Source organism: Vulpes lagopus, chromosome 5 (genome assembly GCF_018345385.1).
Source record: "Vulpes lagopus strain Blue_001 chromosome 5, ASM1834538v1, whole genome shotgun sequence".
NCBI lineage: Eukaryota > Metazoa > Chordata > Mammalia > Carnivora > Canidae > Vulpes > Vulpes lagopus.
The window spans coordinates 132,742,738-132,755,972 of NC_054828.1; the positions used below are offsets into that span (position 1 = coordinate 132,742,738).

General features: G+C 63.9%; 1 protein-coding gene across 1 annotated transcript in view; it reads left to right on the top strand.

Moving 5' to 3' along the window:
- The window catches only part of MYT1L (myelin transcription factor 1 like), a 405,580-nt gene that overhangs the window by 255,502 nt on the left and 136,843 nt on the right, over positions 1 to 13,235 (top strand). The window contains 2 exon segments of the mRNA XM_041754071.1: positions 12,795 to 12,849; positions 13,032 to 13,065. Coding sequence (XP_041610005.1) covers positions 12,795 to 12,849; positions 13,032 to 13,065 — 89 coding nt within the window.

Here is a 13,235-nt window from a genome sequence, read left to right on the forward strand (position 1 = left end):
GCACCCAGAGAGGACCCAGGAGGACGGGGTCCCTGGCGTGAGGGTGGGGAGCCACCAGGAAACCGCAACCAAGCGCCAGAGCCCTGCAGCTCATCCCAGTGACTGGCTGGGTCACCTACCTTGCACGTACGAGGGAAACACCAGCAGCAAAGGGGAAGAAAGGTGGAGAACATGCTCCCGACAGGTAGGACGGGCAGAGATGCGGACCTTCGATGTGCAAGGAGCTATGGCCAAACCTGTGGACGTTTCCAAAATAGGCAAACGGTGAACGTGAGGATTTCCCAAGAGAGAATGCAGGAGGCCCGGTGAGAAGGCGCGGACCTCACCCGTGGTCGGGGAGAGGGCGCGAGCGACAGCGAGGCACGGGATTCACTGGGCGGAAACGAGGCCCCCGCGATCCATTGTTGATCAGCGCGTAGACAAACAGGGATGATCACGCGTCGCTGAAGAGTGCATGGGTTTGTGCATCTTCCAGAAGTCCTGAAAATATCTGCTCGGAAAACCGTCTTATGGAAATGCGCACAACGATGTGTGTGATATTTATTGCACTTCTTTTTATAGCGGAATAAAACGATCAAGTGAAATAAAACAACCTCCGTACCCGTTAGTGGGGGAACACACAGGGACGGCTGGATAAATTATAGGACACGCTTTCTGGGAAACACCGCGCATCCATCCAAAAAACTGAGTTGAACCCACGGGCCTTGGCCTGCAGAGACAGCGGCGACTTTTCGTAAGGGACAGTAGCGACCTACAGAGAGGCTCGCGTGGGGTCAGCTCCGTAAACAGTCGGCGCGCAGAGGGGCAGCGCCCTGGGTGTTCACGATGCTTTAGGAGCAAGAGCGCTGCTCGGGCCGCGCAGTTGGCTGCAGGAAGAAAGCAGGTGCCCCTCTGCCGCCCACCGCACAGCTGACGCGTCGCTGCGTTTATTCCCCCGTTTCCCGATCCAGTCATGCAGGAGGAACAGGGGAAGAGGCAGGCACCGCTGCTCAGACGTGAGGGGGCGTCAGCATCGTGGGTTCTCGAGCCGGCGACTCCGCGGTGGAAATGGGATGATGACATCACAGGCGACAACGTGACGAGAGGGCCCGGCATCTACGGGGTCATCCCCGCAACTGGGTCAGGGTGTGGACTCGAGCCGCACCAGGCGGCGGGAGCCCATGGCAGGGAAACCGGAAGGTGATGACCGACTTGACCGAGGATCGGAGATGTGACTTCAGGGCTGGAGACTGAAGGGGCGATCACGTCATTTATTCAGTAAATCGCAGAGAGGCCCAACGGTGGGACGAGGTCGCTCCTCACCAGACCGCGCCACCCAACGGAGGAGGACCTCGTACCCCCAGACCTGCCAACGACTCGGGGAGAACCGCACGCGAGGCTGAGGAGGAGAGCGGCGAGGGGGACGGACACGGGGACAGGAGGAGGGACGTGGCGTCGGAGCCCCCGTGCGGGGAGGGACGCTGGATGTGGCTCTCGGCCAGATCTGCTGTGAGCCGCCGTGCTCTGGAGGCAGCTGGACCCGCGCCTGGGCTTACCCGAGGAGGCTGAGACCAGACACCCGCTGTGGCTGGCCTCCTCCTCAGGGCTGTGGCCCCGGGACGGAGCCCTCAGAGCCAGGGAGGCCGGGGGTCTGTGGTCCGGGGGAGGCAAGCAGCAGCATCAAGTGCTTCCCTGAAGGAGGAGAGGCCGTGAGGCTTCGGGGATCCAGGACATGGTCACTGGTGACCACGGAGGCGTCACCCAACAGGATGCACACACCTGAGAGGTCTCTGTTAGACCTGTTTGGTGGCAAAGAAGGAGAGACGTGGCGATTGCTAAAGATCCACAGAGTCAACGGGCAGAGGAGACCGGACCTCATGGAAAGCAGAAGGGCCAACGAGAGGGGCAGATGGAACACGCTAGAAGGAAGGGTGCAGCCGGGGACAGACTCACCTCCTGGGGAACTGATGATCCCCAAGACCAGGGGTGGCGAGGGCAGTAGAGTGGACCGTGCGGCCTGGGTCTGGGAACGGGTATGGAGCCCACCCCAGGGTCCACCCTGTAAGGCCCGGACTTGCCAGCCGCCAACCCCCCGGGCTGCCTTCTGGTGGGAGCCAGCGAAGCAGGGGGCACGGGCGGCACAGCGCCTGGCCCGCGGTCAGGGTGTGGGCACGGCCGAAGAGTCCAGGAGCAGACTTGGTTCTGGGAGGCCGTCAGCAGGGGGTCAGCTCAGAGGCAGACGCCAGGCAGGTGTGAGGGACCGCGCCTGTAAGGGACAAGCAGGGACGCGGCTCAAGGGCCGTGCTGGCCGTGTGGCTGTCGTGACAGGAGCACTGGGCGGCCACGTGTGCAGCCCGCGCTCGTCCACGGAGCGGCTGTTCTTCCCTGTCCTGGGCCCGGCCGCCCGTGGGAGGGACATGGTGGCTGCAGATGGAAGGGACACGCAGTGCCAGGGGTCCTGGGCTCCGTCTGAACCGCACATGGCAGCTCCGCGGACCTGGCGAGACCTGGCCCTGGACGCTACCGCTCTTGCTTACGTGGGGTTAGTTTCCAGAACGCTTGCAAAGCCAGTCTCCTTCGCTCTCCCAGCTTCCCCAGGACACACCTGGGTGCTGTGACCACACGTATCATTAAGAGATGGGGGACGCGCCCGGGTGAGCTCCTGTGCAGGGTCACACAGCTGCAGGAGGCGACAGGAGATACGGGCCGGGGTCCAGCGCCCAGCACCCAGCACCCAGCATCCAGCACCCAGCCATCACCGCCGCCCCCAGAGCACCGCACGGGTGTGTTTGCACTTTGGCACTTGGCCTTGTGTGATGAGTTCTTGTTTGTGCGTCTGCCTTCTCGGTGATTTGCCAATTATTTAAGGGTCTTTAATTTGCCGGAAACTGCATCTATACAGAGGCAGCCGGGAACAAAGAGCTGGCGCTCAAAAACCGCTCGCTGGTCTGTAAGTCGATCGTGAGTCTGTAAACAGCCGCCGCGCAGAGGAGTGAGGGCGCACCTGTGTGTCCCAGGAGCGCCGGGGCTGGCCTTCCCCGTGCCCGGCTGCGGCGGCAGAGGGACAGGGGGCCCAGCTGGACCCCCTTGACCCGGCCGCCCCCCGGCAGGAAATGGACATTACAGGTGCCCCACGGGTGGGGATGGATGGTTTTCACCGCAGATCACGCTTGCCTGAACAGGCTCCAGCTAAAGTCACTAAAGGGACCCTCCGCCCATCTTTGTGAATAGTCGCTCCCTCCTGCACATTTGTGAGCAGCCCCTTCCTTCATTGGAATATTTTGCTCTAGCGAGTGGTTTGCTGCCCCCTTTTTTTTTTTACCCCTTTTCTTCGCTCTGCAGAATTTCTTTCCACATTTCCAAGGAAGTTTGCCCAACAGCTGGGTGACTTTTGAGGGACCCGTGACACCTTCACTTGGCACAGTGTGGCTGGTATTTACCAAGCAACCATCCTGGGCCAGGTGCCAGGCCATGGACAAGAGACCAGGAGGACGGAGAACCCCATCCACAGGGCTGGGTGTCCCCTGCCGGCCTCCTGGAGCCCCGGGAGCCCCCTGGAGCCGGACCACCTGTCTCTCTGGCCTCCAGGACGGCTGCGTCCTGGAAGACACTGCCCACTGCTGCCCTGCCGCATCTGGGGACGTAGAGAAGACTCGAGCCCTGCTGACCATTGGAGTCACACCCACACCCACACCCTTCTTAGGTTCTGTGATATGTGCCTGGACGTGTGGCCCGTCTGCAGAGCACACCCGAAGCTGCGCACCGCGGCACAGGTTGCCGTACTCAGAGGCCCATCAATGGTTGGCGCGGGGAAAGGCGGTGATGCAGCACCTGTCACTTGTGAGGCAGCACACCCCCCCCCCCGCATCACAAGTGACAGGTGTGCACAGAACCTGGAAACCGAGAGCATCTCTGCTTCCCGGCCCTTCGGGGAAACAGAGGCAGAAGCGCTGCTCAGGCACCAGCACGTGCCAGGCTCTCCCTGGAATCATCTCCTTTGTGCCCCCGGCAGCCCTGGGAGGCAGCGGGCACCTCACAGATGACAGAACCGTGATGCACAGGCTGACCCACCGGTGGCCGGCTTCGTCCTTGAGCCGCCAGCCACCACCCCGCGAGCCACCTGCCCCGAGGCAAGTGTCCCCGGGATGAGCGCGGGACCACGGCCCACACAGGAGGTGCTGCCCTGGCCAGCCACCCGTCTGTGCAGCCGGCAGGTGTCAGGGATGGCCTCGCAGCCCACCTGCCCCGACTGGCCCACCTGCCTGACCGGCCCACCTGCCCCAACTCCGGGAGGCCCTGGCCGCGCCACCTCCGGAGGGGCGATGGATGCCCACTCGAGCGGCTAACAGGTGGTGAGGACCTGAAGGCCACCGCACGCTTGTTGGCAGGAACTTGCGGCAGGGAAAACAAGGAGGAATGGAAGAAAAATTATTCCAAGAAGAATGGAGAGAAAATTGAATTATTACACGTGGAGCGAACGTCCCTGATCTGGAGACGCACCTGGATGCTGGAGACCGGGCACAGGTGGAGGCTTGGTGTCCACCGCCAGTGCAGGCCCCGCCCACAGATATGCAGGCCCCGCCCATGGCACACAGGCCCCGCCCACGGACATGCAGGCCCTGCCCCATGCAGGCCCCGCCCACAGCCCGTGGAGGCCCCGCCCACAGACCACGGAGGTCCCGCCCACAGCCCGCGGAGGCCCCGCCCACGGACATGAAGGCCCCGCCCACAGCCCACAGAGGCCCCGCCCACAGAGGCCCCGCCCATAACACACGCAGGCCCCGCCCACGGACATGAAGGCCCCGCCCACAGCACGCACAGGCTCCGCCCACGGACATGCAGGCCCCGCCCATGGCACACAGACCCCGCCCCACATAGGCCCCGCCCTGTGAAGGCCCCGCCCATAGCACGCGCAGGCCCCGCCCACAGCCCACGCAGGCCCCGCCCCACGGCCCGGCCTCCAGAGCCAGGACCCGAAGCTCAGTCTGGGGTCCCTCGGGTTCCTACCACGGCTCGGCCCCGTCCGGGCCCGGGGCAGAAGCTGCGCGTTGCCTTCCTCAGACTCGGGCTCCCCGGGGCAGCGAGCGCCGGGCAGGAGCAGGGGCCGGGGGCACACGCACGGGGCACCCAGCCCACCCAGCCCACGGAGCACTGGCACCCAGGCGGGGGTGGGCCGTGTCACAGCAGGGGCCGGGGTGGCGGCGGGCTCAGGCGGCGAGGCTGCACGTGGGACCGCGGCCCTCGCCCCCGCCGTGCAGCGTTTGCAGATCCTCCTGTTTGCCCAGGAAAATCAGAAATCCAGGTTCGGATCTACACTTGCACATTCTCAGGTGTTGGCCCCACCGTCCGCCCCGAGAGCCGAGCAGTTCTGGGCCAGACGCGGGCTCCCCGGTGTCCCCGCCTTCTCCGTCCGGGGCCTGCCTGCGGGGTCGCCCGAGGCCGCAATAACCAGAGACGCGCGAAATCCGAAACTCCCGTCCTCGGAGCAGCCGGGGTCTCCCTTCCTGCTTTCTCACTTTGGTAAAAGCGCTCCTGCCGCTTCACCCAAAGGAGCCACCTGCTTCGGGCCTCACCTGCAGCCCTGCACTCGGCACCCGGTAACCCCGCGTGGGGCTCCCGACGTGGAAGCAGAGACCCCCGCCACCGCCACCGCCGCCGCCGTGGAACCCGGAACACGCGTGGGCTCTGGCCCGTTGGCTGGGAGCCGAGCTCAGGGGGCAGGGCGCCGGCCTCGTGCTCCCCGGGGTCCCCAGCGGGTCCCCCACCCTCCCCGAGGTCCCCAGCAACTCCCTTTCCCTGGGGGCCCATTGGACCCCCACACTCTCTGAGGTCCCATTGCCCCCCCATGCTCCCTGGGGTCCCCAGCAGGTCCCCCACCCTCCCTGGCATCCCCAGCGGGGGTCCCCATGCTCCCCGAGGTCCCCAGTGCCCCCCCACATTCCCTGGAGTCCCCAGCAGCCCCCATGGTCCCGGGGTCCCCCACAGGTCTCCCCATGCTCCCCAGGGTCCCCAGTGGGCCTCTCCATGTGCCCCAGGGTCCCCAGTGGGCCTCTCCATGTGCCCCAGGGTCCCCATTGGCCCCCCCACGCTCCCCGGGGTCCCCATTGCCTCCCCCACACTCCCTGGGGTCCCTAGCGACCCCCACACACTCCCCAGGGTCCCCAGTGGAACCCCCCACCCTCCCTGGGGTCCCCAGCAGGCCCCTCCATGCTCCCTGGCGTCCCCATTGGCCCCCCACTCCTCGAGGTCCCCACTGACCCCCCACGCTCCTCAGGTCCCCAGCGTCCCCTACATGCTCCCTGGGGTCCCCAGCAGGTCACCAACCCTACCCAGGACCCCTAGCGTCCCCCCCCCAAACTCCCCAGGGTCCCCAGCTCTCCCTCTGCACTCCCCGGGGTCCCCAGCAGGAGGGCCCCCATGCTCCCCAGGATCCCCATTGCCCCCCCACGCTCCCGGGGTCCCCAGCGCCCCCCTCCACACTCTCTGGGGTCCCCAGCACTCCACACAGCAGCCTCCAGGTGACCTGGGGGGGTGCGCCCCCTGCCAGCCCTGTGGCTCCGCTCCCAGACCACCCCTGGGCGACCATGAAAAAAACTGGGAAGCAGAATCTGTGGATATAAAATCACGGAGCGGGAGGGACATCAAACAAGTTATTCTGAGAAAAGTCTCCGCCTTTACCTCCCTGGAGTCACCTTGAAGCCTTTGAAATTCAGGTTTGGTTTCAAACGTTCCAGCGGAACCTGCTGCCCAACCGTGGTTGTGAGGGAGCGTCCTCGGGGCCAAGGCCACCCAGGGCTCCTGACACCCGGCCCCCACCCCCGAGCTTGCGGAAGCCTTCCCAGAGCGGCCAGCTTCCTGCCCCCAAGGAGTCGGGGGAGCGCAGAGCCCCGTGGCCGATTCCACCCCTCCCTGCAGCCTGGTGACCCCCGTGGACGAGGCCCCACCACCAGGGCCCCCGCCTGCTCGCTCGCCTCCTGCCTGCGTGGGGTGGGGGGGGGGCAGGTATTTCTCGGCAGCTCTTTATTTGCATCCCGGAAGTTTTAAAACTGTGATCAGATTAACGGACAGTCGTTAAAGGACGGGGCTGACCGGCGCAGCTCGAGCTCCCTGAGAGCCGGCCTTCATCCGATACTTCGCCCCTTTTACCAAAACGCACGGGTGGGTGGACGCTGGAAACGGGCGGCAGCCTCTGCCCCGGGTCTGCGGGTCCGCGTGGCTCCAGGATAAGACCTCCTCTTTCTCGTCAATCTCATCTACGTTCTGGGGCTGGGACGTCACTGGGCTGTCGTGTCCCCCCCACACGTGGGCAGGCCGCGGGGCGAGGGCGACGGTCCACCCGGGGTGCTCAGCGGTCAGCCCAGGGCCTCCTGTGCAGGTGCCTTCGTTGGCGGCAGGCCCCACACCTGCTCTCAGAATCACTGTGTCACGATGACACGTTTCCCCTCCAGGGCTCCTGGGTCGGGACTGTCGCCGGCCCTCCCGGCGATGATTGCTAGTTGCATAGGATTTTGCTTAGGATTTGTTACTTTGATTTTTTTTTATTGTTTTTAAAGCTCTCTTTCTTTCCCTTAGAGAGAGAGGAGAGCGAGCGAGCTGGGGAGGGGCAGAGGGAGAGGGAGAGACTACGGGAAGCAGACTCCACGCTGAGCACGGTCGTGACCCTGAGGTCAGGCTGAGCCAAAATCCACCGACGGAGCCACCCAGCCGCCCACCCCCCACCCCCGCACGGCATCACTTTTAAAGTGTTAAGTCCCGAGGATTCCTTGGGGGGCTCGCTGACAACACGGGCAGGTGCATCCCCCGTGGTGACGCTGCTGGGCCCCGAGGGCAAGTGCGCATCCCCCGTCTCCAGGCGGCTCTGGCGTCCACTGTCCTCGCAGGCGAGCCGGGAGACGTCCTGGAGGAACCAGAAGCTTCTGGGAGACGGCCCGGATGTGATGTGCAGACCACAGATCCGCAGCTTTCCTCCCGCCCCGCGGCCACTGCCCCACGCCCTCGGGCGGCGTGCCCCACCGTGGCCCGGGCGTGCCCAGGGCATCTAGGAGGGGGCTCCCAGAGCTCTGTCGATGCCGCAGCCGAGCACACGGCCTCACCGGCTCACCCACGTTCCCCGCCTCGCAGCTGAACGCCCGTGCCCACCTGCGGCCCGTCCGAGCGCCCGTGGGGGCGCAGCCAGCAGAGGCCGCCGGTGGTGCCAGGAGTCGGAGACAACATGACGCTCTACGGCCCGAGCTTCACTCGACGTTGTGCACAAACTGTCTGCCGTTGGGCGCGGCGGCGGGTGGGCGCACAGCAAGGCTGCGGCTTCCCTGCTCTGTCCCGCCTCGAGCCGTACGAACTTTCTCACTGAAACGAACTTGCAATACGCCGGTTTCTGGAGCGGGTACAGGGCTGGGGCTCCCCCCTGGGTCACCGTGTCACACTCTGCGCCAGGGCCGGGCGCAGGGGGCCTCGTGCTCTCCTCGGCCGCCTCCTGTCCTCTGTCCTGATGATTCCTGTCTGTCGTTCCCTCTCTCTTGCCGCCGTCGGCCGAGCTTCGGCTCAGCAAGCGCACGGGCGTAGGGCGACGGGGGAAGAGGCCGCGGGCCGGCGCGGGCCTCCTTCCGCGGAGGATGGGCTCCCTGGCTGCCATCCTCCCGGAGAAAGGTCTGGAAGGAAAAGGAGACGTGGGAGCCGACGAGCCAAGGCTCTCGCACGCATTCTCTGCCTGGCGGCTGCTCGTCTCCATCCTGTGAGCTTCCCCGTCCGCGGCCGAAACCGCCACCAACCGTGTCGCCCGACTTTGCAACTTCTGAACGTGCCATCCTGTCACTCACTGTAACACTGGATGGAAACCCTGAAACTTCGTGTATTTGCACTGCATTAAGTTCATTAAAAATCAGGACATTTTGTCGTGTTGGGGGAAACGCTTTTCAATCGCTACGATACTTGTTCTAACGCGGTCAAGGCTGACGGCGACCATAATTCCTGATCGTTGCTGATGTCTGCAGATGGGTGTTTATGAGCCGAGACCCCCCTGAGCCTGGGGGCGCACCTGGAGGCAGCAGCGTCCACCGTGAGAGCGTGGCCACGCGGGCCCGGGCCTCGTGACGCGGGACACCCGGTTCACGGGGCTGAGTGCAGGCGAAACACGGGCGCGCAGGTGCATCTGCGCACTGGATGCGGCCGGACGCTGCGGTGTCTCTTCATTGTTCCCTGCCCCGCCTGTCCCCCGAGTCACACCACTTAGGAAACGACCTCCAGCTCCTGCTCGTGCACAGCCCACGCATCCCGACGGTGCTAATGAGCAGTGAAAGGACCCGACGCAGAGCAGCGGGAGGTGAAAGAGGGTCTGGCTAATTGACAAAATGGGTAATTGCTTCCTGAATCATTGAGGGGCGGCTCTGGGAGAGAGCTCGGGGCTCGGCGGGCGTCCGGTCTGAGCCCTGGCCCAGGCCAGCTGCGGCCCGCGGCCCTCCCACCCTGGTGCCGCCGGACGCCCCGGGTTGCTGGTGTGCAGGGTGCGGGGTGCCGTCTGTGGGGTCCCGGAGAACAGCCCCGCGGCAGACCCAGTTCACGCAGCGAGGGGAACGTCACGTGCTGGGAAGAGTGTTGTTCGTTCAATGAATCATGAGTGCAGAATTAACTCCCTGGAAGGAAATGAGACTGTCCTTCCATATGTAAAAAAATGGATTAAATATTTAAACATAAAATATAAAATAATTGTTATGCAAGCACATGAGCCATTAGCTAATGAGGCCAAGTTTTTTGATTTAACACCTAGAGGAACGCCAGCCTTACGCCCTCTTGGTGACAAGTTCTTTCTTTTTTTAAGATTTTATTTATTTATTCATGAGAGACACAGAGAGAAGCAGAGACTTAGAGGGAGAAGCAGGCTCCATGCAGGGAGCCCGATGCAGGACTCGATCCCGGGACCCCGGGGTCATGCCCTGAGCTGGAGGTGGACGCTCTACTGCTGAGCCCCCCAGATGTCCCTTGGTGACAAGTTCTGTCCTGAGTCACAGCTGGGGCGGTTCTCAAGCAGGTTTGCCCGTCAGAGGCTGTGGCAGCAGCAACAACAGGACACCAGGCCATGGGGCTCCTGCGAGGGATGGAGAGAGCCCTGCACCTCCATCCTCCGGGCCCCAGGATGCACGGCAAGCCTGCAAACCCCAGGGCCTTTGCACATCCTTTTCCCTCAGCCCGGAACATGTGCCTCTCCCCCTACTTTTAGCCTCAAACTGCAATTAATCTTTACAACTCAGCCCACACTTCACCGCCGACCCCCCGCCTCAGGAAGCCCCTCATTCCCTCCCAGAGTGGGGCGGACGCAGCGCACCCACGCTCACCTGCCCCGGGAGGACGGTTCTCAGTGATCTCCACCAGCCCTGGGTTGGCCCTTGGTTTTGAATTCCTGGAAGAGCAGGATTTCGCATCCCTGGCCCCGTGACAGGTGTGCGGTGGGGCGGGAGGTGTAGACTATTCCCACAGAACGTGACGCGGTCCGTGGACGTCACCCTCCTGAACGTTGACACGCTTCTGCTGCCTGTCCCGTGGGCCGAGCTGCTTCGCTGAAGATTCACGGTGTTTGCAAAGCGTTTCCACGTGCAGTAGGGATTTGGGAGCATCGCTGTGTTACCCGGAGGGGCCGCTGGCCTGTGCTGCAGAGCCGCCGACTGTGCCCGCGCCCGGGGGTGGCACGCACGGAGCCCGGGTGCGCTCACGCAGCAGAGGAGGGGCGGGTGCCAGACGGGGGCCAGCCAGGTCCTTGCTCCTTCCTCCTCCAGCCCCCCTGCACTCCTGGGGTGAGCTCCCACCCCGTGGAGCCCGGCACGGTGCCCCTTCTCAGCCTCCCCTCCCCACCCAGTCCTGCTCCTGCCCCCACACGCTCTCAAACTGCCGCTCAAGTGTTTTCTAAAACACACGTGTGAGGGGCGCCTGGTGGCCCAATCGGTTGAGCGTCTGCCTCCGGCTCGGGTCATGATCCCGGGGTCCTGGGATCGAGGCCCATGTTGGGCTCCCTGCTCAGCGGGGCGTCTGCTTCTCCTTCCCTGTCTGCCGCTCTCCCTGCTTGTGCGCTCTCTCTCTCTCTGTCAAATAAATGAATAAAATCTAAAACTCAAGTAAATACAGTCCACCTGTGAGGCACGTCTGCAGCCCCCGTGCTCGGGAATCTCCGCCGCCGGACGGGGCTGCCCGGCCCTCAAAGCACCTGCTCCCCACTCTCCCCAGGGCCTCGGCCCCCAGCCCCCGCCCATGCATCGGGCCCGTGTCTCCCCAACACTCCACCCCTTGGCCTGCCGGTGTCCCACTACACAGCCCTCAGCGGTCCTCACGCCGACCCCGTGTGCAGGGTCCCCCCGCGGCTGAAGCACCGTCCTCTCCTTCTCCGGCACACGTCCTGCAACCCCACAGCTTCCCCGTGAAGTCTTTTCTCGGTGGCCCACCTCACGCAGGCCCCTCCGTGCCTCGAATTCCGACTGTAACCACCCGGTGGATCCTGCGTCTGCACACGCATCTTCCGCTGGAAGACACCAAGCTCCTTCAATGAGCGATGACCTCGACTGTATGTATTTTCTTTCCCCTCGGCCGCTGCCGAGCTCAGTACCCGGTGTGAATGGATAATAACGTGGTGGCCGGTTGTCGGGAGCCCCCGGTCAGGGGGCTGCTGGCTCAGGGTCACGGTCCCCCCGCGTTGCGTCTGTGGAGCTCAGGCCTCGCGCGGGGTTGGCTGTCAGAGCCCACCTGCCCTGTGCCCCACCTCGTGTGCGTCTGACAGAGCCACATGCGCCTCACGCCCCCCTGCACCCCGTTGTGACCTCCTCGTCCTGACGTGCAGGGGACGTGAACTGTGCGTGGAGGGTGTCCTGTGGTGCCCGGGCCTTCTGCCGCGGGGCCCTTGGACGGGCAAGGACGTCACAGACGGCGGTGAGACGTCCTGTCCTGGTGACGGGAGGAGCTTTGTCCTCACCGCTCTTCTCCCATCGGCCCCTCCGATACGTTGAGCAGAATTCCCTCCCCTACGATGCAGCTTTGCCACGTGTGCCGGTCACCACGTGGAACACCCGGCGCGCCATATGCGCCACGATCGCCCACCCAGCAGTGGCCCCTGGGCTTAGAGATGCGTCGTCAGCCAGGTGGCCGGGTCTCAGAGCCGTGACACCAGAGCCCCTACACGGAGGAGCTCGGGCGAGTCACAGCTACCGGGCAGATGTAATACAGATAACTTTCCTACACCCGCGTCCTGAGGGCCGGACGAGGGATACACGGAAATGCTTTGTAATCTGCCAAGTGCAAGGTGCGCCGGTCACCGTGGGCAGAGGGTCTGCGTCCCCAGGAAGCATCGTAACGACTTAGACCAGGGGGACGGCGATTGCATCTGAAACTAAATGACCCAGAGCCGGCCCCGGGCTAAGCAGGTCCTTCTGCTACATCTCCCTCCCCTTCTCTCGGTGCCGTGATCGCATCAGACTTTCGGTTCCAGGCGACGCGTATGCACCTTCTTGCCAACTTCACGTCCGTCTCTTATGTTCTTGGTACAAAGCGCAGCTCGGAATTAACTCAGGCGTCTCCTGATCGGTCTTTGAAAAGGGTAAACGGTCTGCACCCGAAGCTTCACCGAAGTCTTCGCGTTACGAGGGTGGGGCCCCCCGATGAAGTGTTCCCGGCAAGGGCAAGGTCTGCTTTGGTTGTTTTAGGCGGCTCGGTTAGATTGCCCCGCGCGCCTGCCGTAGAGGGCTGCCCCGTAGCCACGAAGATGCCGGTGCTCGGCGGCATGCACCGCTGGCCCTCGCGGGCGGGAGCCGCGCACTGACCTCCTGCTCATCTATCCACAGATGGAGGTGGACGCCGAGGAGAAGCGTCATCGTACACGGTCCAAAGGGGTGCGAGGTATGTCCATCCACATGTCCCCAAGCCCCCGGAAGCCCCGCTCAGGGCCCTCTTTGTCCCACGGAGCCGTGTGCACCGTTCACGCGGCCCCCAGGTCTGACACCAGCCTTTCGATAGCTTTCTGTGGGACAGGGGATGTGTGACAGATGATAAACCTCTACCTGTTTCCTATCTCTCCACAGTTCCCGTGGAACCAGCCATACAAGAGCTCTTCAGGTTAGTGCTCTGCAGGCAAAATGTATCCCAGTTAGCGACTTAGGAAATCTGTGCCTTTTCACGGGCCGGTCGCGCTCTCGGGTTCACGGGCGGCTTGCGCCTACTTGTTCCCTCCTTCTAGATTTTGCCTTCTCTCCATCCGTGTACCCGATTCCCAAAGCCCTAGGCCT